Here is a 24,516-nt window from a genome sequence, read left to right as displayed (position 1 = left end):
ACTTTTGTCACATTTCAAGAGGTGTGTTAAAGGAAAAGCTCACCGCCACGCTGATGGAAAGTCAGGTGACGTTTCCGCTTTATATTTCTGGAGCTTCACAGCAAAACAGTGTTGTAGCGTTCTCCTAAACAACTGAAGTAGAGGGGGATGGTTTTAAAAACATTAAAAAACAACCAAAAAAGGACATTAAATGGCTCATTTGAGCTTGTCTGGCGTAATCTGAGTCTCCAGAAGCCCTCAGATCCCAAACTGATTCGAAAATCTGTTATTTAAAACCTTTTAAAGCCAAAGTCTTCACTGTAGCTGCTAAACTAAAAGTGTTAGCGCGCACGGCTTGTACGTCGAGGGTGTAAATAACGTCTGTTCAAATCAGTTTGGGATCTCAGGGCTTCTGGACACTTGGAGCCATTGTATGTTTCTTCCCCCGTCTACTTCGGTTGTTCAGGAGAATACTGCAACACTGTTTTGCTGTGAAGCACCAGAAATGTTTTGTGGTCTTACCAACTTTCCTTTGGCATTGGGCTGAGGAGATAATGAACGAATTTTCCTCTAAAGCAGGGCAGCTGTCTCTATCATAACATGTGAAACTGAAGCCACATATTGAAGATTTGAGACTAAATATGTTTTTGTTTTTGTTAAACAGACAATAATCAGGAGTTTGGTTTGGTTCGGTTGCTGCTGGTGAAGTTGGAAGACCATGTTTGGAGATGAGTTTGCTATGTGTCATACTTTGTGTATGAATACGTTTCTGTCTGTGGGAACCGGGCCGGTGTTGTGCACATGTTAGATTATTACGGCCGAGCGGAGATCGTGAATACTCTGCGCTGAGCTGCAGTTGCATCCTGTGGGTTTCTTTGGGGTGAAAGCAGGGGGAAAAAAATTAAACCCCTTCACATGCTGCGTGAGGTTCCTCCTCGACAAATTAGAATGCACAATCACAATGTGGTGAAAGATGAGATCAAGTCCTGAAATTATTTTCAACTGGATTTTGTAACAGAATCCGATCCTTTGCGGGTTCTCTCTCTCCGAGCCTTGGCAGGAGTCCCGACCCTGCCCCGAGGCAAAGGTGAATTTAGCATGCGCCCCCATCACCAGCTTTCTTCACTCTCTGCGATGTTTAATTCATCACGGCTTCATTTCATGACACACACACATCAGCCTGGATTCGAGCGGATGGATGGCTGCACGGATGGAAAAAGAGTTATGAATCGTATGGGATTCCTTTTTTTTTTTTTTTTTTTTTTTTTACCACTGGTTAAATTTTATTCAATCTGCAATTCTCCCTGAAAGGATTTAATAAAATACGTATTTCAGGATCCAGATTTGCTTTACAAAATGTCATCTCCAGGCAGAAAAGACCAAAAAACTGTCAGTGTTTATTACTGCGTGAGCTGAATAGTGTGGGTATAAAATTATTGTTAAGGTTAAGACATTACTGAGAAGTATTTACAGATCACTTATATTAGCAAGGCAAATCAGATTTCCCTGGCACCGTGATTGGATCAATAACTCAATTACATTGTAATTTACATTTTATACAGTTAAAACTGAGTGAAGTGCAGACTGATGTTCAACAGTGCAAATCAAAACCTTCGTCTGCGTCTTTTTAAAGGCACACAATATGGAATGTTTACAACAGTTTGACTAAATATGATTTTCCAAAATGTTTGTGTCGCCAAAACATCACATTTTAATTATCTTATTCCCATTTATCGGGCGCATATCGAGGAAATTTTTAACCAATGGCACGTTGAAAATATGTCAACATCCTCCTTTATGTGCTCACTTCTTGAAATTTCCATTTTTTTGCCTGCGTGATGACTGCATTACATAACACACGTCATTCCTCTGTACATTTGTACACTTATTTAGCATCGTTGTATGACGATGGCGAATCAGCAAACAGCAGTCCTTCTAAGGACGGTCCTGAGGCAGGGCCTGTACTCTAAGGGAGGGGCGGGGCGGGGCGGGGCCGGGGTGTGAGTGCATCATAAGTGAGCGTGCTCGGAGCTCTGGTCGCTGTCCTGACTGTCCTCGTTGGCTAAGGAGTCCGTCGAGTGGTGGAGCGCTGCGATGCCGGAGAACTCTGACGGCAGCAACGTCCCCTTTTTCACATTCACCAGTTCCTTCTCTCGAGCTGCCGCCCCCTGCTGGCCGCCCTTCACTCTTTTCCACTTCATCCTCCTGTTCTGGAACCACACCTTCACCTTTCGGGGGGGGGGAAAGCAGACAGAAAATGTCAAATTAATGAGAGAGCAGTCACATAAATAATTTTAAAAAAGCAATTAGGAAGCCTTCCCTGCTTGACACCAACTTTTTTGGCTGCTGTTTCTCTGCAGCAGTAATTATGTGTGGATGTTGTGTTCCATCTGCCACTTGGCGTCTACCGGTTTTTCCCTGACTCAACAGCCACGGCCATATTTACGTCTCTCAGATTGATGATTAAGCTGTTGCTTAAAACGGTTTACACGTCAACTAGCAGCAGAGGCCCTCTGAGTGTCGACACATGCACCCGAAGAGAGGGGGGAGGAGGGGGAGGGGAGGCTCGCCCCTGTCACGCAGGGTGGGGTGGGTTTATTTTTGGGGAGCGTCATTCCGAGGGGACCGAGCGGTCACATGGTCAGGAAGTTAGTTGACAGCACAAACGTTTGTCTTGAACGTCAGGGGCGTACGCCGTGCTGAGTATCACATCGGATTCTTTACAAGCCTCAGGGCCTTTTCTGAGAGGAGGAGAGGAGGAGTGAGTCCAGCAAAGGATCGCTTATATGAGCTCGACTCTGATGTCAAACCAGACATGTGATCCTCGAGGCTTACGTGCACAGACAGCACTGTACCTGTGCTGCTTATTCACAGTGAGGTCACAACACATCGCATCAAACCTCCTGACATCAACATCCAGAAGTGAGAATATGAGTGCACAAATCATTTCCTTCAAAGGGCCAAGAATGAAACTTAAAGTTGGACCACAGGCCAAACTAACTAATCTCAGTGATTTATCGTAGGCAGCTGGACTTGTTTCAGTTTCTTGAAGACCTCGGACCTAATAGGAAGTTCCCTTAATTCACCGACTTCCTGCACAAAGTGTCGAGATTATTAGGAATTAGAGGTCCTACACATTTAAAGAGCTTTTCTACCTCACCAAAAATAAAATCAGCATGAACAGTAATTTATCTGGTGACTCTGTACAGCCCTGGGTTAGAAGAGCATAAAACATAAGCAGAATCACACAATTGATAATCAATTAAATACTTGAACGGTAACTCCACCAATGTCCTACATTAAAAGTGTGTTTACAGGTCTCAGGGTACTTAAGTACAATTTTGAGGTATTTGTACTTTACTTTACTTTATACTTCCACTCCAATGTGTATTTTGTAAGCAAATATTATACTTTTACTCCGCTACATTTATTGATAACTTTAGTAACAAGTTACTTTGCAGGTTACATGCTGTATCAGTGCCAAAGTAGCACATTTTTAAATGAATCAATTTTATTGGCAAAATACCAAAACAAATTTAAAAAAAAACACTGATTTCAATAATATATATACAAAAAAAGCTGAGTATCTGATCTGATAATTGGTCAAGCAGCTGTACATACATGACATAATCTACTTTTACTTTTGCTGCTTAAGTACGTTTATATCCAGAAAATTACATTTTTATATTTCAGTACATTTCATATCTGAGATACGACTTTTACTCAAGTACTATTCTTAGGTGACTTTCACTTTTACGAAAGTAATATTTTAATACAATATATTTACTGTACGTCTTTTGGGTACTTTTTAAAACACTACATATGCAGCTGTACTCTCTTTTAAAAGAACAAGTACTGAATTGATGTGATCAGGTTTGTAGACATCAAGGTCAGAACGGGGCTGAATCTGGTTTTGAGGTGGCGTACGGTTACAGCATTTAACCACCTACATCTCAGTGTGTTGTTTCTTCCGACTTCACGGTGAAATATTGTCTTTTAAACACTGTTAAAATAGTCGTTACATGCAATTTAGAGGTCTACAAAAAACTTTTGAACCAAATGCAGCCTGTTTATTTGATTTAGTGTTTTTTTCTTTCCTTTCCCGTGCTGGTGTTAACTCCAAACATGTAAGAAGTTGGGCCCTGTGGCTCCACCTCTGCCATCTTTGAATATACTCCAGGTTTCACGGCCTACAAAGACATAAAACATCCATCAAACTTCTCCAAACAGCTCATGCAGCATAAATCAAGCTCCTTGGCCAGCTGTTTGTATTGCCAATATTTACCTCACTATCTCCTGCTGTATATTTTCCCTGACAAAACTGAGGTCACACGCAACTCATGCTGCATGAGCTGAAGAAATTTCATGCACATTTTATGCGGCTTCGAGCCACGAAAAGATTAATTGCATCAGTCTGGGAGAAGGATTCAGTGGAATTACAATGGCAAACTGTGTGCTCGGTGGCCCTGTGGAGCTGAATGCAGTTTCTCCTGACGTTGTGGTATTTAGGAGTATTTCTGCACAGTTTTTTTTACACCTTCGCGACATGAAGAAAAAGCAGAAGGGCTACTTATACGATTTATGACGCATTTATCACTTTTCATGTCACAGTTTCCAGTCGCTTCCAGATTGAGGAGTAAGAGTCTTAATGCGACCGTGCAGGTTTTTACTACTCGCATTACTCTGACGGGCCTTTTACATGCAGACATTTTTATTCACTGAGAGATTTCCTTAGATGGACACTTTTATCTGCAGCCTGACACAGAAATGTGGGTGCAGACTGTACATTTTTAGCACGGTTGGCTCAAGTGGGAATTGAGCAGCTAACCCTGACATCATTACTGACGTTCTTAACATTACTCACATTCTCTCGTGATATTGGATTTTGAATTACAAAGAGATTCATATATCGAAATATTTCTATATTTCTTTTACTGCGTTAAAGCCTCAAAATATCATGATAATATATTAAAACCACATCACCCGGCCCTGAACGGATCAATAGTCAACTGTGGAGCAATTAACAACCATATAGGTCGACTGTGAGAGCAGGTTATTACGACCCATACTCGTTTATTATTTATTATTATAACAGCAGCAAAGGAGGAAGTCAGGTGAGGTCAGTTTTAAGGGCAAAAATGTCCCCATAGGGAGACAGTCAGGGTACGTAACTGAAGTTACATAAGTCAAGTAGTTACTTTAAAATGAACCACAATGATTTCCTAAACTTAACCAAACAGTTTTCTTGCCTAAACACAGCCAACTGCGACTGTAGAGTGTGACAAAGGTCCTTTTGGCACCTGTTACCAGTAAGCTGAAATGTTCGAGTGGTTTTGGGAACAGTGACAGACGTATATCAGGCTGTGTAGGTATGAGGATGCGCTGATTTATGACAAGCTGCAGCCAGATGTTTATTGTTTATGTGATGTATTTACTGAATCAGAATCACTTTATTTGTCCTGCAAATGGGGAAATTTTTTGAAAAATAGTTTGACCCTGACGTGATTTGAACACGCAACCTTCTGATCTGGAGTCAGACGCGCTACCGTTGCGCCACAGAGTCTAAGCTGAAAAAAACAGCTTCAGTTTCTGTGATAGTCCTAACCTTTCTCACGGCAGACATTTTAATATGTGATCGCAGGAAAAGCAGGTGTATCTAGTAACATGGCTCTGATCCATTTAGGTCCACAGTGAGCTGCCATCGAACCAGCATGCACAATAAAAAGCAGGGCCCTGGTACTAAATGGGATGGAGCCTTTAGCTGATGTGATTACTTCCATGTGCTTAAAACCAAAATGTCCACAATCAGAAACATCTACCAGAGTTATGATCTGTAAGTTTTGGAAGCACTTGGCTATCATGATACATTTTAGTTCAGCATGACATAAGATACATAAATCCTTAAAAACACTTAATATATATCGCTCACGCATGATTATCTTTGGAAAACTTAAAGGAACAGTTCATTCGATCATTATCTCCTCATCCGCACGCAGATAGAAAGTCAGGTGGAGACAACATTTCTGAAGTTTCACAACAAAACAGTGTTGAAGCATTTTCCCAAACAGCTGAGCTGCAGTGGCTTCAGATCACCTGAATCAAAATTTTAACTTTTGGGAAAACTGCTCCTTTAAGTTGTGATTTACATCACCTGAAACTTTATCCTCGCTTCTCACTCGTCTGTTCTTTACATTCAATCTACACTGTATCGCACCGCAAAATATCACTGGCAAGGTGTCAACTAAGTGTGACTTATAGCTTCCAAACGGGTGTCAGAGAACAACAGGCTGTACGACGTTTCCTTCCCCCGACCATTTGTCTCCTGTTATTTATTTCATGTGTCTGCGTTTTACAACGAGCGGCCCACGCTCTGAGACCAATTTATGCTTGCAGGGGTAGTGTAGGAGAGGAAGTGACTTGCTAGACAGCACTTCCTTCAACCCGTATCCCTGCCTTGACTGTGGCCCGCTTGAAAGAATAGACAGGAACATCTGGAATATGATAGTCCCGTCACACAGCCACATCTGGAGCACAATAGCCCCTCGCACCGAAGTTACGAAAACACAGTAGCGAGCCGAGGAGCCTCGTCGTCGTCCCAAGGCCGAGTCTGTTTTCACAACATGGCATTAATGTGCTAATGGGGGGGTTCAGTAATGTCTGAGCCCAAGGGGAAACAATCTGCGGCGGGTGGGGAACGTACTTGTCTTTCAGTGAGGTCGAGGTTGACGGCGATCTCGTAGCGCCTTAGTCTGGTTAGGTAGTTGTGGTGGGCGAACTCGGCCTCCAGCTCTCGGATCTGCTCCTTGGTGAACGCCGTCCTCTCCTTCCTGGGTTTGCTGCTCACGTCTGACTTGTAATTCCCGTCCTGGGACTCTGAAACCAAACACCACACAGGTTTCTGTTCCACTCAGAGCAGATTTATATGCAACAAAAATAAAAATAAAGCGAACGTTATGTGGCAGGTGCAAGTCGGCAGGGGGGGGAGAAAAGAGGCGAGGTAAGAGAAACAATGGGAGCTGTCAATCACACTTTATTGTTCAGTCATTGTTTATGAAGACTTTAAGTGGCTGGAAGGACTCACGGGCGGCTGCACATGTGCGTCTGACTGTGGCAGCTGTGCTGTTACAATAGGCTGGCGCTTATACTGCCAACATGGGTTTAATTTGTCTTAAAGGAATCTGCTGCTGCAACTAGAGCCCGACCCAGGCTGGATTCTTGAGACCTCACCTGAAAGTAGCGAGTGAAAATTGAGATATCGGACGATTTTTTGTAATCATCCCTCGAATGTGGTTATCAAACACGGAGGCGGGATGTTTTCCCAGTTTAACAGCAGACTTAGTTGTCTTAAATGAGATTAGTGCGCTGGAACAGTAAACTACACAGGGGACTTAATAATTATAAATGACCCTCAAGCATCTTTTCCTACATTTTAATCTGAAAAAAGAGAAAGTTTTCATATCAACACGCCAAAACTGTTACATCTGTGATTATATAGCTGTTGCTTTAATCTTATTTTTTATATATGGATATGGTTTTGCAGGATACATAACATTATTTTCTAGTTTCATTTTTACTTTCTTTGCAGATTTCAGAACACCAGTAACTGAAACTTATTTCCTGAAAATGTCATAGATAGTAGAAGATAGAGGATGTGTTGGTATGTTAGATTTCAATTAAAATACAGCTGAACAAAACAAAAAAATGCACGTGAGCACTAGCAAGGCAAGTTCTGGCAATATATGTGGGATGAACACGTGAAAGAATTTAAAAATAAAAATCCCCAGCATGTCGTCTCCACTTTAGCTCATCACTCTGGAAAAATCCTTTTTTGTTTTGTTATTTCCACCAGCTTTCTGAAGAAAAACACGTACGGTTAATTCACCCTCCAAAACTTTCCTATTGTGCGCAGCCTTTGTGGTTTCTCTGTTGGACACGCTTCAGTTGCACGTTGCACTTGAAGGCAGCAGTGATTGCATGCTAATTCATCTGCGGTCCTGTTCTGTCGTGTGTGTTAATCCAGCAGGCCTGCGTCAAGCCAAACTGTAAATAGTCCTGCAGCTCGGAGCCAGGCTCGCAAATGTTGCGAAGCCTGAAGCAACGACTATCTCTTCACCCAAGACTCGCACCCAGAGGGGCTCCTGTTGGTTCTGCTTTTTGTGCAAGAAAAAGGATCTTCCTTCTAATTAAGTTTTTTCAGATCGTAATAGCTCCCTTGAGAGTCTAAAGAGAAGATGAAACTGAAACTGCTCTACAAAAGTTATATTTGTATGTCCCTCACACAGTTTCAGAGCCAAGGACAAACAGATATATAAACTGCAACAATTCCCACATGAATTTTACCAAATGAAACAGATCATTGCTTGACCCGCAGCCTGGGTCCAGCTCCCCCCTTGACCTTGCCGTTCCCTTCCCCTGTAATTTCAAGCCGAGGGCTGCAAACAGTGTGTGGCTGATTGAAGCAGGGCCTTCGGTCGTATTTATCCGCTCTCTCTGGTAAACACAGACATTGTGTAAGGAGAAATAAAAGAATAACACAGCCAGCTGGTTTAGACCAGCAGGCCTGGAGTTAAAACGAGCGGCGGGCTTTTATGACACAGCCACTACACCACAGCAATTAGGTCCCCGCTGTAACTTTCATCTCTCCACAAAAAAGGAGGAATAATATGAGGAAAATACACGCACCCAGACGGGACGGGCACGTCGTTTAGGGCTCCCAAATGAACTGAGCTCGGTGCAGGAGGGACCCTTGCAAAAATATTGCCCTGTGCTCTGCAGCAAAAATATTGATTTTCCTGGTTTATTTTCTCATGACAGACAAACTGCGTGTTTGTTGAACTCAGATGCACCAACACGTCCGCAGTGTTTTTTTCTACAGCGTCTCCGAGGGAAAGTCTGCCAGCGAGAAGCCTTCGGGCACCTCACTCTTCGTTTTTTTTACAACACCGCCGCAACAAAATAAGACTTCAAGCACCTTTTATTGTTCCACACAGAAAATCTAGTAACTTTTTTAAAACAACGACCACTCCCATGACAGCACGAGTCTATGCAAATATAACCCAGACACTCAGCAAAGTGCACCGAGTGACACTCTATAGGACTAAAAAACTCTGCAGCTCGGCCGCAAAAAATGAAGAAACCAGACACCCGAAAATACCAAGGAGCTGGCTCATCTCATTAGCCCACCCTGCGGCCTTCCTTGAGGAAACAATCACAAGCGAGTGTTAAGACACCGAAAGTTGAGATGCTTCAAACTAGCATGGAAATGAGCTCTCAGGTTTTGTTGTTATTTCTGTATCTAAATTCAGGTTTCTGTGTCCAGATGGTGAAACCTAATCGGGGCTCTATCTCATGCAACTGGCAGCGGTGTAATATTTAGACAGCTGATTGAGTCAGCAGCCTAGTTAGGCCCAATAATCAGCGTGATTGGTGTAAGCGTGGAGAGAATGCACAGCACATGTAATGAGTATGCAGTAACTATTGTTACAGGGGAAGTGGGATTTGGAAGCAGAAGCTCGGTTTCCAAATGATTTCACGAAGGAGGAAAGGAAATCGGAGGTGGTGCGTTGGATTGTGGAATAAAACTTACAGTTGCAACATTTTGCATGTGGACACAGGACATAATATAACTATTAACCAAAGAAATGACACCTCACAGCCTCTCAAGAAGCTCTGTTTGTTATATAATTGTGTTGGAGTCCTGTGAAATCAGTGAATGCTGGGAATTTTCCTGCTCTTTCTAGCATTCGGTTTTATAACCTACAAACACGTTTCCAGGGCAGACACACAGTGAGGACTCCTGTTATACTCTGCACACTTGAGTTGTGTAAACTATGCAGCAGGAGGGACTTTGACGTCCTCTGAGGTGACCACCAGCATCCTGAGCGAAAAACGATCGCACACGGGGATATCAGTCAGTGCTCCGGCGCAGGTGATACGCTGTGCATACAAAGAGGCCTTTAAAAGGGTGCAGGATCGGTGCCGATGACCCGCAATCCTCAAATGGACTGAGAGAACGGCGAGCACACTTTCCCTGGAAAACTTAAGAGCTCTCACTAATATCATGTTCCGTGCGAGAACTCCCGCGACCCGAGCTGAGCTGGCAGTTTGTCATGCAGTGATTGATTATTGTGGCGACTGCAGGTTGGAAATGTCCTGCAGGTTATCAGAGAGGTGTTACTTATTTGGCAGCAGTCTTTTAAAGAGGGATTTCATCATCAATATGCAAAGAAATTCAGTTTGTTTTTTTCAAATAAATCTGTTTTTTGGGGGGGGGGAATTTGAGTATATTATAATTAATGTACAGGTTATTTAAAGACTGTGTCCCTGTTTCAAGACAATTTGAAGCCAAATTTTATAGATTATCTTCAAAAACTTGACAAACTTGCAAAGGATTTTTAAGACTTTAAGGTTGTAACACCTGAAACAGCCTTAAGCTGCAGAGTCACAAATTTTACAAAGTCACAAATGTCCTAAAAACAAAAAAAAGACGCCTTAAAGCTCACAGCGCAGGTGCACTGTGCAGAACATCCGGTAGATTATACAAATATAAACCAATTTACTAGATTTTTGTCACAAGTTAAAATGGCAAAACAACTTGTGGTGTTAAAATCATTTAAAATCCATATAAAAGTAAGTTAAAAATAAATCAACGCTGCATCCAATTATTACATCAATACTTGAGTCCTTTCATTTTATTTTAACTGCAAGATTGAGACAAGAAAATAAGCTGAAAAGCCTGAAGGTCTGTCGGGGTGTTTAGTGTGGCGCGAGGCGCCGCTGTGGTCTTTTACAATCCGTGACATTAATTCTTTACTGTGTGCCTCATTTTCTGCCCTCTGAAGAGTGTCGCAACAAACCAGATGTGATTTTTAAAACAAAACATGGCAGCAGTCAGATGTGCCCACACAGCTCCGATGTGGCCTTTGCTCCACACTTCAGCCTCCCGGCGCGTCAGCCGACACCTACGAACGGCTTTTCAGACAGTTTTTTGTTTTTCTATCAGAGCTGAGGAAAATCTCAACAGTTACGTGTTGAAAGATTTATAATGACAAGTACAGATGTTTGTGTTATTCTTGAGCTCTGCTTGGAATTTCCTAAAATGCTGATATTTAGGCTGTGCGATGATGTTTAACTAACAATAAGACTGAACAAAGAGAAGTTGGAAATACCACCAGAGAATTTTAGTCTTTAGTTATGCGATGTCTCACAAACACCTTATTTATTCAAAATATTTGAAGAAAAAATAGGTGAGGAATCAAATCTCTGCTGTTAGAGTTGTTCCAGATTTTCTTCCTTGGCTTAAAGAACTGAAATAATAAACTCTGATCTCAGCTCCTCTTACCTGAACTGTCACTTTTCCTCTTGCCGTTCCTCTTCTCGGCCTCAGCAGGTGACAGAGTCTGTCTGCCAAAATCAGCAGGCACACAGGAGGCCCCTGTAGGGGTGCTGCCGCTGCCCAGACTTGGGGTGCTGGCGCACATACTTGGCCCACCAGGGTGGCCCAGGTCTGGGGGTGTGGGCCCGTTGTCATGGGATGAGTGGGAGTGCGGGTGGCAAAGGTTGTGGCGCGTGTTACTGCCAGGTGACGGCATCTGTGGGATATGCCAAGATGTGTGGTGCTGAGGCGGGTGGTGATGCTGCTGGGAGGGCAGGTGGCCGCGGTGGGGGTGGTGGTGGTGGTGCTGCCCGGCAAAGAGGCCGTCGTCCACCGGGTAGCTGGAGATGATGCAGGGCGACGGTGAGGAGGTGGAGGAAGAGGAGGACGAGGAGGCCAGGTCAGGGTAGGAGACGTGGTCCGAGCGTCCGTGCAGAGTCAGGGGAGACTGGGTGAATGCGGGATGCAGGGCCTGCGCCGGGGCGTGGGGGCTCCGCAGGCAGCCAAAGAGTGTGTGATCCATGGTGTGCAAACACACACGGCCCTCCAGGAAAGGCGAGAAGGGCGAGTAAAAAAGGATAAAGTTACTAAATCAAGCAAAAGCAAAAAGATCACAAGCACATATCCAAGATGCTTCTCTTTTTCCCCTCGACTATCCCAGAACTTTTTCCTTCTGTCAAAAAAAACCTCAGATACTCTCGAATAGTCAGAGCAGAAAGTAAAGTGTGTTTTGAAATGGGTGTCCTGTGATAATCCGGAGCATGCGGCCAGTTGCCAGGCTGTACAGGATAAACAGTTAGCCCAGGATAAGCTGCAGCAGAGCCTCTCAGATGTCAGGAGGAAGAGGGGACTGGAGCTCGAGGCTGGGAGCAGAAGGAGGTTCCTAGGAACTGCAGAACGAGGGGAGCCGGCGGAGGGGATGTTATAAATAGGGTGTAACGTGAGAGGGAGGCTGGGTCACAGACTGCATACGCGCTACTGACCACATACATATGATCACCCTCCAAAAAGCACAGCACAATAAATCTGTACTATTAAAATGGCTGAGCCTCAGGAAAGAGGGCAATTTATTTTGGACTTGGATGTGACCTCCGGTGGCCATCTTTTACTTTCCTGCAAGAAAACAGCCATAATGGTTCATGGGTGGGGCTGGGGGAGAGGGGCTGGGGGGGCTGAGAGAGTGTGGCAGGATAGGGGGGAGAGGTGTCAGGGGTTAACTGTGCGTGTCACCCTGTCTTTGTCAGCTGTGACCCTTTAAAATACTGTTAGTGTTGTGGAAGAAGCTTGTTGCTTCCATCAGAGCTCTGAGGGTTTCCTCTGCCCTTCATTTTGTCTGCTTGTGTATCGTAGAAATCCTGTTAGTTTGTCACTGCACCTTTGACTCTGCACTACTTTGAAAAGGCATATTGGAAGTTTTATTCCAGAGTAGTAATATTTATTGCAATGCAAGAGGACCTGTTCTGCAATAAGGGTTCAATTGTGTCATGCAAGTACGCTGCCTGCTACTCTAAAAAAAAAACTCCCAGGGTTCATTTTAATTTAGCGTAAGCAGTCATTTTATAGGAGTGTTTATCCTATTTTGAAATGAAACACCTCACATCATCAAATTAACAGAAGCAGATACGAGTTTTACCTTCGATATGAGGTCACAGAGTTCAAACCTGAGCTAATCTGAAAGGATTATACACTGAGTATTATTTAATCAAACTGAACCTGTAACATTTTCTATCATTATTTAAAAGCAGTTCATGCAAGCAGAAAGTTAAATCCCTGGCTCACAAACATCGACAGTAACCAGAAATGAATTCCCGGAAATGTTTCATGAGTTTGTATAAGGTGAAATATTTCATCCACCTCCAACCTCAAAATACATCAAACACTCGTATCTCACAGCGTCAGCGCTCTCATCAGCGCGCCGCTAAATCATTAAGGCCGTAAAAGTGTCATTTTTCAAGACGTGAAGGAAGAATAAAAGCCAGCAAACCGACGGGAGTGAAAGAAAGATGATTAATATTATTATTGTGAGTTGTAACAAGACTGAAACAGATTCAAGGAATGTGCTCGCACTTAAACTGATATAACTACAAAATATGAGCGACAAGACAAGAAAAGACAAGATAAGATAAAATAAGATAAGATAAGACAAGATAAGATAAGATAAGGCGTTGAGGCAGCTGAAGGACAAAATAAGTACTGATTAATAAAGAAATGTAAAGAGAATAATTAAATATGTATAAAATAATAATAAAACTTTATAATAAATAAATAAATTTAATTAATTTAAAAATATGCTGCTTCGGATCTGACGCAGCATGAAACCTACGAAGTAACTGGCAACTTAAGTTACCAAATACATGTGGTGGAGTAAAAAGTACAACATTTGCCTCTGAAACATGGTGGAGCTGGAGTATAAAGCATCAAAAAAATGGAAATACTCAAGTAGAGTACAAGTACCTCAAAACTATACTTACATACTATACAGTACAGTACTTTAGTTCGGGTGATTGGTTGCATTCAATCACTGGTGCTCGTGTTGTACTTCGGTCTCATGCAAAATGACAAAGTGGTGTTTAATGTTGATTTAATTGAAAAATTATGAGGAAATTATAACAATCTGGTTTTAGTTGAAGCAATTAAAATATCTCAGTTGGATAATTTAAACAGATAATTAACATTTATAAACAGGTCTGTCATATAGCTGATTGAAAAATAAAGATAAATAATCATCTCATACACGTTTCTTTACTTCTTAAATTCAAAGCAGCGATGTGACCGTCTTTAATTCAGTGTATTGTAATTTAAAGTGTAAACAGTTCACATTAAAGTCTAATAATATATAAAACAAATGAGAAATATAAAAGTTGTTTCAGTTGTTTGGAGAGTCTTCGTGGCTCACACAGGTTTTACACATCAGTCACAATAACTCCTCACTCTGGGGATCCGGCTGGACGACCCGGGCTGTGCCACAGGCGCTGCGGGCCGCCTGAGAAAGGAAATTAATTCCTCTTTGGGAGAAAATTACTTTAACAGATAGCACGGCGGAGGCTGGCTGTAACTTTGCCGCTGTCGCCCCCCCACCCCACCCCAGTCCCTCCACAGCCTCCGAAGGCAGCAGAGGCAGCGCAGCGGAGGAAAAGGCACCTTAGGTGAGTGAGTGTCAAACTCTTCTACTGTTTACATTACAAATTAAGGCTATTAGCAGGTTAGCCCAGGCGATATATTTGCTCAAGGGCCTCGAGCAGGTATTAGTTCACACGTGTTTCCAATCCTGTCGCCGGTCTCACAGCAGTGATGGCCTGTGGCGTGGGTGTTTTCAGTCAGTCCTAGTGTTCGCCCCTCGTGGGCTGTTTGAGGCAAAATCTCCCACTGTGTGTGAATGAGTGTGTGTGTGTGTGTGTGTGTGTGTGTGTGTGTGTGAATGAGTGTGTGTGTGTGTGTGTGTGTGTGTGTGACACTGGGTTACACTCACACATCAGCTCAATACTAGATTTTTTAATTTTTTGTCCACTTCAGATAAGATTAAGTTTCCACATAACTTCATTTTCTTTACACATTTTTTTCATTTAATCTGCGTTTTTTCGATTCTGCATTTGTTTTCCCTACAACTGAATGAACAGAGGGTTTCCTTAAGAGCTGCTAAACCCAAAATAAATGTCGACAGTTGAGGTTCAGTGAAGCGTTTTAGTGTCCGATGATGGTGTAAATGCTGTTTCAGATGCTTTTCCAGTCTGGATTGAACACAGTCCAGGGGTTTTCCACACGATTATAAGGCCTGGGCGCAGCACTCGAGCCGTTTTGGGCGACACCTAAGCCAAAATCGATGTGAAGAGCACCAAAACCAAGTAAATGACAGATCTAATGCTTGTAGTTTGTCCTCTTTAGCAAGCTTAATGATAAATTAAGCTTTTTGGGTGGTGATCATTTATTATCTGCTCTCTCTTCTTTTTATTTAAAAAAGGCAACTTATTCTTATAGGACCAGCTGCAAAGTACGTGCACTTAGATTGTCCACAAACTTCGAGAAAACCTTGCAAATATAGTTATAAACTTTTATTTGGACCTGACATGGCCTAATTTGAAGATATTTGCACAAACTCAGAATCAGTGATTGTAAAACCACCTGTATCTGCCTCGAAAAGCTCATGTTTTTGTGATTTTGTATGTGATGACATGTGAAATGAAGACGGGAACATAAAGAGGTGAAGAGGTTAAAACGGTGAGTAGGATCTGATGATCGAGGCACCATCGCAGGGCGGTGAGGTCACAGCAGCAGCTTTTCTCCACAGTAGACAGAAACCGAAGGTAGACCTGCTGCTCAACCTGTGGCTGTCAGTCAGGCAGGCAGGAGGGATTACAGCGAACACAGCTCAGCGCCACCGTCACCAAACAAACATGCAACCACCACTTTAGACCTTTAAAGTTTACGCGGTCATTTGCGGCATCATTTGGGTTTGGCTTTCATTGGAAGAATAAACCTCTCTCCTTGATAAAGTTTCATTATGCAGCAGTGATAAACTCTGGCTTTATGGAAAGTTAATCAAAAGATAATATCACGGCCTTGTTATTAATGTGTCGCAGGAGTCTTTAAAAGCTCCTAAAGCATTAAAATAAAGTAACACTCTGCTTTAAATCTCCCAAATTGTGCATTTATAAGCAGAATAAAATGGTTTATTACGCAGAAGATTGCATGTGAGCAGATATACACGTGTTTATAAATCCATGAGTGGAGGCTGAGGTATAAACAGATAATTAAAGACATTCAAGTAAAACTCAGCTGTATTTATTTAAAGTTTAATGTGTGGGAAGTCATAATGTGGACAAATACTGTGGTACATTACATTAAGCCGTTATAAAGGTTTGTAAACATCAGTTTAACTTAACAAACTGTCTATGAAGCACTGAATTGTTTAATAACAGTGAAATAACTATTAACTTAAAGTGTAATTAACTATAAATTTACCATTTTTTTAATAATGGTTATTATAATCTGTTACCCAAACACACAAATAGTTCTTATTGCTGCATGTAACTATGTTAAAGTGTGAGTATTAACCATTTATTAAATGTATATATACAGTTTATAAATGCTAAATGGGGGGGTTGAAGTAATGATGGAATGTAACTAAGTACATTTACTCAAGTACGATTTTGTGGTACTTAATTTACTTTATCAGCAACCAGGGAAAAAAACATTGATAACAATTAACACAAATATGATGAATATCTAACAATCAATCAGGCCGATAACCGGTCGATCAACAGTATACAGTATATAACTTCATACAGAACACACATGTATAATTTACTTTAACTTGCACTTTTGGTACTTGCTGCCATACAGTTATTTTTGATACTACAGTACATTTACTATCAGATACTTTAAGACTTTAAGACTTTAAGTCTTTAAGAAGTTCCTTTGAGTTACTTTTGGGTACTTTTTACAACAACTGTCTAATACCACATGAAAACTAGTGCAGCCTTGACATTAATGTGTCACATGAGTCCTCTAAAGCTCCTACAACATGAAAAAAAAACACACCAACAATCTACTTTAAATCCCTATAAATTGTATGTACAAGCATAATTAAAACATTTAATAAATGTTTGATGACACACGAGAATGTATGCGAGCAGTTAATGTATTTATCAACAACTAAAACTCAGTGAAACACAGTTATCATGTCATTAATTACTTCATTACAGAAGTTATAATTGTTAACTGCACATCAATACACACATAAACGTCCTTATACAGTAGCTGCTTACAACTGCTTAACCCTGAATTCATGTTTATATACTTTTCTTTATGAATGCTTAACAGGAGATTAATCTGAAGTGTTAACTAAAAAGTATTAAAAATAAAAAATATTTGATGAATAAATAGAAGCATTAATTGCATCAGATTGTCAGACAGACTGTATTAAACTGTATAATAACATTTCATCCTTTAAGCTGATTTCTTTGCCAATCTCACTGCACTCTGACTTTAACAGCCCCCGATGTGTTATACGCTTTATTGCAGAAAGCTTTGATGTCGCTCTCGGCCGTTAGACTATAATATGAGCGTTTAAAAAGACCCAGTGTGTGTGTAATGATTATAAGACATTTTCCTCTTTTTTTTTTTATTCTCCGGCTAATATGGAAACATTTCAGAGCGTATAACACTCAGTGAGCCTCTCTTGATATATAAAGCCTGTAGCCAAGCACAGTAAGATCAGGATTGATGTGTTTTCTAACAGCAGTAAAGCCAATTTATCCTCAATAAGTCTGTTGGTAATCGCAAATGTCATCCTGGTAAATAAACCTGCAGGGTTTTTGGCATTTTAAAGCAAAGATTTCTAAACCTGGATGGAAATCTTTGACTCTCTTCAGATATGATATTTCCACGTTTAAAAAAAAAAAATATCTGCTCTCATAAAAACGATAGCTGGCATTAAAAGTTGGAACGAAGTTAAACAGGATATCATTTAAAAGATCGTTGCCTACAAGTACGGGAAGTGTTTGAGGACAAAATCATTTCTGTAATCTGCTTTCTCCGAAAAGAAAGAAAAATTTCACCAACAAATTTTGAATGTTTCAGAAGAAAAGCAGCAAAAGTGATTCCCACCAACTGACTCATTAACTGAAACACTTTCAAAGACAATTGTGATTCTTCATGAACTCGAGCATCTGGCCGTGCACACGAGCGTCAGAGATGAATTACATGTTTCCTTGTTTTGATCCTGTGACTAATAACAGAGCAGCGACAGCGACAGCGTTGCAGTGTTGAGATGAACATCTGCCGGCGGCGAGGGAACTGTCGTCGCTGCTCGTTTCCTTTTCAGACTTCAGCCGCAGATTTACAGCAGTTGTCAGCTGAATATTGTCCGTTCGGACGATGGCGGGATGTCAGTGATATACGACGAAGTGAGACAGTAAATGTTGTCTCCATTTACAGCTCGATTACATGAAGAGGACAGCAGCCTTCTCGGGGACTGACAGCATGAAAGGAATAAAGGAAAAATGTTGACAGCTTTGAAAGCGTCTGTTATTTTTTTAAATCACTTCATGGAAGCTGCGATGGACAAAACCGTTTTTTATTTACTCGTCTGCAGTTTGAATGAGACTCGACCATTTGCTGTTTTCATGAAAGTGAAAAAAAAAGTTATAATTGTGAGAGAACTTTTCTTTTTTTTAAGTTGAGGCTTATTTTAAACAGTTAAAACACTGCAACTTTTACTCTTGCTGTAATCAGAACTACCATTTTCTTTAATCACACTTTGTTTCAGTGAGCTGTTTCAGAGTTGCAAATCTTAAAGTGATATCATTTTGAATTTATCATGGAAAAGTCCTGCTGTTGTGGGAAACCTTGTCGTACCAGCTTTAGTAATTTACTATGTGTTCACCTAAATTAAAGCATCGTCCGGCTGCTATGGATAAACAAAAATAGACGACCCTTTTTGACCCTTCTTTCAACGTGCGGCCTGCAGGCCAGTGGCGGCCTCCCAGAAACATTAGGCCGTGTGCGTAAACGCCTCTGTCCTGCCTGCATTTCCTCCGTGCCAAGCATGACGGTTAAGCTCACCGTCAAGTCTAATATTGCGATTATACAGTTAACAAAAAAATAAAGGATGTTGTGGGGCAATCTGCTCTCAAAATACAAAACATTTTGCCCGTGTTATTTTTCTCCATGTCCCTGGAATAGGGTCTGACTAATAACTGGAAACAGTCACATCCGCAGACTTCTATATATAATGAAACCTTATTTATTGCTCAGGCAAGTACGCTGACCGTGAGTAACGACCTCGCAGCGGAGATGATTTCCAGTCCCAGTCGAGTCAGCTAGATAACTTGACCTAACGTTACTGCTTTGTCGAGAGCTATTTTGGGAGTTACTTTGTTTACTTATTAGACTTAGCAGCAACTTCAGTAGAGCTCTCCTGCAGCACAGTCCATAGACATCTTTGAAATCGACACAACGTCAACACTGCTGTTTCTCTGCACTCTATATTTCCCCTTCTGATGTGCAAGTGAGATCGAAAAGCCACCATGGAAAAAAACACTGTAGGTTTCAGGAAAAATGGATTAGCTCTTACTTCTTTGGACCTTGTGAGATGGATTAGGTGATCAGTCTCAACAGGTGAATTTGGTGCTCCAGGAATTTAATGTTAAACGAGTCCAAACCAATTGAGACCAAACACAAATCCTACAACACGGTCATGGGTTTTCCTCCCTAAAAAGTCAGCAAAACTTTGAGAACCCCTGATCTAATAAATTCAAAACTAATATGCACAACGAGCCAAAAATAAGCTGACGTTCAAGGACATGAGCTCTCATCTGACACTGATAATATCTCTATAAATGTGCATGTTTTTACGGTCTGATCTCCTGCTCTAATAGAGTCACATTGTGTGAGCCGTGCAGCTCTTTAGGTGGCCGCTCTCTGTGTCTGTAATGGCCGCGGTGAGATCATCATCTATAATGGGGGGCGGTTGGAGCTGCCTGGTGTGATGGTTCCCCTCCGCCTCCAGCTTAAAGGCACTGGAGCCTGAGTAGACGTGTGTGATGCTGTGCAGGGCCTCGCACCGAGTCAGACCACACCTCAAACGGCTCGGGGTCGCCACACTAAAACCTCCATTTAGATCTGGACCCGGTACAAGCGCCAAAAACCAAAAGCGGCACCGGCTCCAGCCAGCCACAGTGCTAAGCCCGTTTCCTCCCAGACTAAATTTGTAAACGCCCTCCTTCATCTCACCCCCCCTTCACACTCCTCGCCATCCTGAAGCCAGTGGGAGCGGGTGCCAGGCGGGGGAAACAACGCCAGACTTCTCAATCTGTGAACGGGGCCATTAGTGATTTTTTATTTGTTCAATTGGATCGCCCGCCCACCTACCATCCAACCGAACCCACCCTGCACGCTACACTTCCTGCTCCACAACACTAAAGCACATAATGTTGCAGACTCAGGCCGCTGGCTGTGGAGGAGCGCTGGCCATATTGCATCACTCCAGCGTCTCTCTGATGGTCCGGCTTCAACATGCTGTTTCAATAAGGCGAATCATTCAGAAGAGTGAAGTCAACCTTTTATGATTTTACGGCTTCCTTCTCTCTTTAGGTTCCTGAGAGTTTCTGGATGATTCCCAGAGCATTTATTCCATTGAGTTACTGTACGGGGGAGCGGCCTGGTTTCTGACTAATGTTAAGTCAATGTGTCGGGACTGGTGAATCTCATTAACACTTAATTCAGACTCAACGCCATCAGTTTGATTTCTTCTAAGCATCGTCACGTAGTTACACCACACTGGGTCAGTGACGGTGTTTGACTTGCAACCATGTGTCTCAGGGCCTTAATTATAATATGTATGTTGAGGGGGACACATCCCTGCCAATATCTGTTAATGTCCCCTCCAATGTACTGAGAGAAAAAGAAACTGCTCTACTACAACATGAAACCAAAGAAAAAGTTCACCCCAAAATGTGAAGTTTCCTTTTGTGGTGTGATCTCTGCACTTATCTTGATGATGATGATGATGATGATGAAGAGATGTGGAGATGTGGAGCGTTCTCTTGACGGGACACACTCGCTGAATGTCCTCCGCTCTCCCGTTGTACATCCTCTGCTAGTTTCTTGTTTGTCCATCCGCAATCTTTCCAGTGTAGGGTGACCAGACGTCCTGAAAACTTCGGTATAGTCCTGAATTACAAGCAGTTCTGAATCATGAATTTTGTCCTAAATTTCCAGAAAACCATAATTGTGTAGTCGGAGCCTAATAAAACATGAAATACTGATCGTTGCACACTTTTTTGGAGTCACCCTGCTTCATGAAATATTAATATCTGGAACTAAAATCACTCAGAAATACAAATAATGAATTTACCTTCAAGTTTACGAACGTGTGCATTAAATCCTCTTAACTGCACTCAGTGATGGAATGTAACTTTTCTTGTGTATTTCCCTTTTCTGCTACTTTATACTTCCACTTAACGACATTTTGAAAGCAAATAATGTACTTCTTACTTCACTACATTTATTTGATAACTTTAGTTATTAGTTACTTTGCAGATTGTACCTTGTGGCCAAAGTAGCGCATTTAAATACATTTATTTAATCCACAATCAGATAACAAAAACTGAGAGGTACAGAAAGTTCAGTTTATATTAGATACTTTAAGACTTTTACTCAAGTAGTATTTCGTATGAGTCACTTTCACTATTACCAAAGTTACATTTTAACTTTACTTTTACTCTTTACGACACATGTTAAACTCTGGCACTAGCAAACCACAAGGCAACATGAAGAAGACCTTCCTTAATTACTTCTAACTGTTCTTTAATTTGTTAAACTCAATTCTGATCAGTCTTTAGTAAAGGTCTCATCATGAAATTGCCATTTTGTAGATCACAAAACTCAGAAGGCAGCGAGCTGACTCACACTAACCCAGGCGAACCTCTCGCTCGTGACTCAGCTACGTTAGCTAGCATAGCATGGCAGTTAAAACAGCTAAACACTCACCAGAGAAATGAAAACAAACTCATCCTCGACTGAACTTCGACCAGTTACTGCTTGTAACTCTGGGAAAGTAATTAAATCATAAGAAACGCTTTAAATTCACCTTTTTAAAAGCATTAACATTAACACTCTGCCTGGTTCATGTAGCTACGCTCTGCTGTTCCTGCGCTGCTCTTCTTTCAGGCCGGGAAGCGTTGCTGCTGTTTTCCGCGCTGCAGCGCCACCACTGACCCCTGCTGGACAAAACGAGCTACTGCATGTTAGAAAAAGTCTTGAAATAACTTCCCCCTGATGATTAAACTACTTTCAGTGGGTAACAGTCAGTGATGGGATGTAACTAAGTACATTTACTCAAGCACTGTACTTTGAGTATTTCAATTTTATGCTACTTTATACTTCTACTTTGCAAATTTTGTACTTTTTACTTCACTACATTTATTTGATACTTAAGTTACTAGTTACGTCGATGACTGCGTGCTGTATCAGAGTCAAAACAGCACATTTTTACATGAATTTATTTGTATTTTATATTTGTAATCTACAACCAGATTTAAAAATAAATAAATGAATAAAAGAAAAACACTGATTCTGATCATCAGAAAGATTATATGCTAGTATCCTAGTATAAAATCTGATCATTCAGGTCGATTAAGCCAACACCAAGTCAACACTAAGTATACAGTCAACACATACATGTAAATGTATTTTTAATTTACTTTAACTTGTACATTTATTGCCTGAAAATTACCTTCAATACTTAAATACATCTAATATCAGATACTTTAAGACTTTTCATATGGGCGACTTTCACTTCTACCAAAGTAATACTTGTACACCATATCTTTACTTTTGCTCAAGTATGACTTGGGTACTTTTTACAACCTTGTACATAGGGAACTCATTTGCAAGACCAAATATGCTTTGAAGGAAATGTTGAGTAATGTCGCTCCAGTCTGTTTTCTGTCAACATGGAGAGGAAATGAGGCTAATTACTTAATCTGACAAGTCATAAAAGTGATATTGCACGTGTCAGTAAAATGTGCACTGACAACAATCTCATCCGGCGATGACTTCAGCATTATTAAACATTTTTACTGTCATGTTTTGTCAGCGCTGTAAGGTCAGAGAAAGAGTGCGGTCTGGCTGCTTTATTACAGAAATGACTCTGACAGTGACTCTGACCAAAAACACGATCTTTTCAGTAACCTTAACCAGAGAGTGCTTTTGTTGCCTAAACCACACATGGGACTCTAGGATGTGAACCCCAGACTCTGGTGTCAGAGAGTCCACCATCCACCCCGACCTCCTCCCTGTGGTTCAGAGATGTAGCTTAAGTTTTATGCAGCCAGGAAATATCTCATCACAACACAACTGACAAAACAATTTGACGAACTACAAACATCACTCCTAGAAGACACGGCTCAAATTAGTTCTGCCTACACTTCAGTTCGAGCTTCATCAAACAGATGTGAAGGTAAATCAGAATATCCCCAGAAAGCACACCTGGAGGAGTTGTTGTGTGACAACATGGAGGCCGCTGTTTGTTATTCTGCTGTAACGTTTGGCAGAATCATCTGTGCGGTTTCTTTTACACTCCCACAGTTCACCTCCACAGGTGTTTTCACTTATCTTAAAGACTGTGTGGGTGTGACTGTGTTTGATCAAACCTCTCTCACTCTCCTGCTGTTGCACCTGTTCACGCTGCAGAAGTTAAACCTTTATCGCTCTTATTAGTTCACGTTTCTCACCTGAGCTTCAGCCTGACCAGATGTCTGATCAGACAGAATGACTGAAAACACTTGCGTGGGTCTGCAGAGCATTTAATTTATTTCCTTTTATTCTTATTAAGCACTTTAATTTTAATTATATACAATGTAAGTGTTTCATTTGTGATTCGACCATGTTGCTCTTGGGGGATCACTGGTTTTCTGTCCTCTGCACAGATTATCAGAGGAAAGCAATGAAAACAAAAAGCAACAAAGACAAAGCTAACAGTATTTTCTTAGAAAATAATGTGTTTAAGATTAAAAAGTATCTCCTTGACCCAGAATATTCAGTCTGCCTGTTGGATTTCAGTCAACAGGCAACAACCTATTAATGACAGCTGATTGAAGCATCATATTTCAGATAAGATAAGGACAATTTAAGAATTAATTTCCACCAAAAGCAAAACACAAATGTCATAATTTTCTCTTAATTTTCTTTATGTAAATAATATTCATCATGAAGGAGGTAAGTTTTTGGAGGTATATTAGTTGGTACTGTCCCCGCCTCATTTAATGGGTGGATGGGCCTTTATTTTGTTGAATTAGTTTTATTTTGTTGTATTTTGGATCATTTTGTTCTGCAGATGATTGTTCACAAAATATTGTGGAAATAAAATGTGCCACATTACTGATTCAGCTACAGACTGATGGTCTAAATACTAAATCAGAGGCCTTTTCCACCACCAACGACATCTGACGTCTCAGATCAATGAAATGTTTAACTACTCTCGGGTGTTTATCATAAGCAGCTGTATCATCCTGTAGTGTTTTCTGAGGTTACAGTGGACCCAGTGAACCTGTTCAGTGATCCTGCTGCTGCTGAAGCTCTCCACACTGTGACCCGAGGACCTGAAGGTGCAGCCACCACCCTGTCTGAGGTCACGGTCAGTGCAGGGCTAAAGAAGAGTG

At 41.4% G+C, this 24,516-nt stretch overlaps 1 protein-coding gene across 3 annotated transcripts; it reads right to left on the bottom strand.

Moving 5' to 3' along the window:
- Positions 1–1,356: 1,356 nt before the first annotated feature.
- On the bottom strand, positions 1,357–22,093 carry meox2a (mesenchyme homeobox 2a). 3 transcript variants are annotated; one of them, XM_084357500.1, is made up of 4 exons: positions 21,845–22,093; positions 11,321–21,025; positions 6,680–6,852; positions 1,357–2,207 (listed from the first exon to the last, which is right to left on the bottom strand). In XM_084357500.1, exons 2-4 carry the CDS (start codon positions 11,874–11,876, stop codon positions 1,989–1,991), a joined length of 948 nt encoding a protein of 315 aa, XP_084213626.1. In that variant the 5' UTR covers positions 11,877–21,025; positions 21,845–22,093; the 3' UTR covers positions 1,357–1,988. The 3 variants fall into 3 exon arrangements, with proteins under 3 accessions (XP_084213626.1, XP_084213627.1, XP_084213628.1); XM_084357501.1 differs by having other exon boundaries at positions 11,321–21,012; XM_084357502.1 differs by having other exon boundaries at positions 11,321–21,005.
- Between the last annotated feature and the right edge of the window lie 2,423 nt (positions 22,094–24,516).

This window comes from Pagrus pagrus, assembly GCF_965226575.1.
Source record: "Pagrus pagrus genome assembly, chromosome: 7".
In the NCBI taxonomy this organism is placed as follows: domain Eukaryota; kingdom Metazoa; phylum Chordata; class Actinopteri; order Spariformes; family Sparidae; genus Pagrus; species Pagrus pagrus.
This window is presented reverse-complemented; position numbering and strand designations above follow the sequence as displayed.

Excerpts from the sequence above, each read along its gene's own strand:
- meox2a (XM_084357500.1), bottom strand. The coding sequence starts at position 11,876 with ATGGATCACACACTCTTTGGCTGCCTGCGGAGCCCCCACGCCCCGGCG. Across the intron at positions 6,853-11,320 it reads GAGGAAAAGTGACAGTTCAG|AGTCCCAGGACGGGAATTAC; the intron begins GTAAGAGGAGCT and ends GTTTGGTTTCAG. Across the intron at positions 2,208-6,679 it reads TCGACCTCACTGAAAGACAA|GTGAAGGTGTGGTTCCAGAA; the intron begins GTACGTTCCCCA and ends CCCCCCCGAAAG.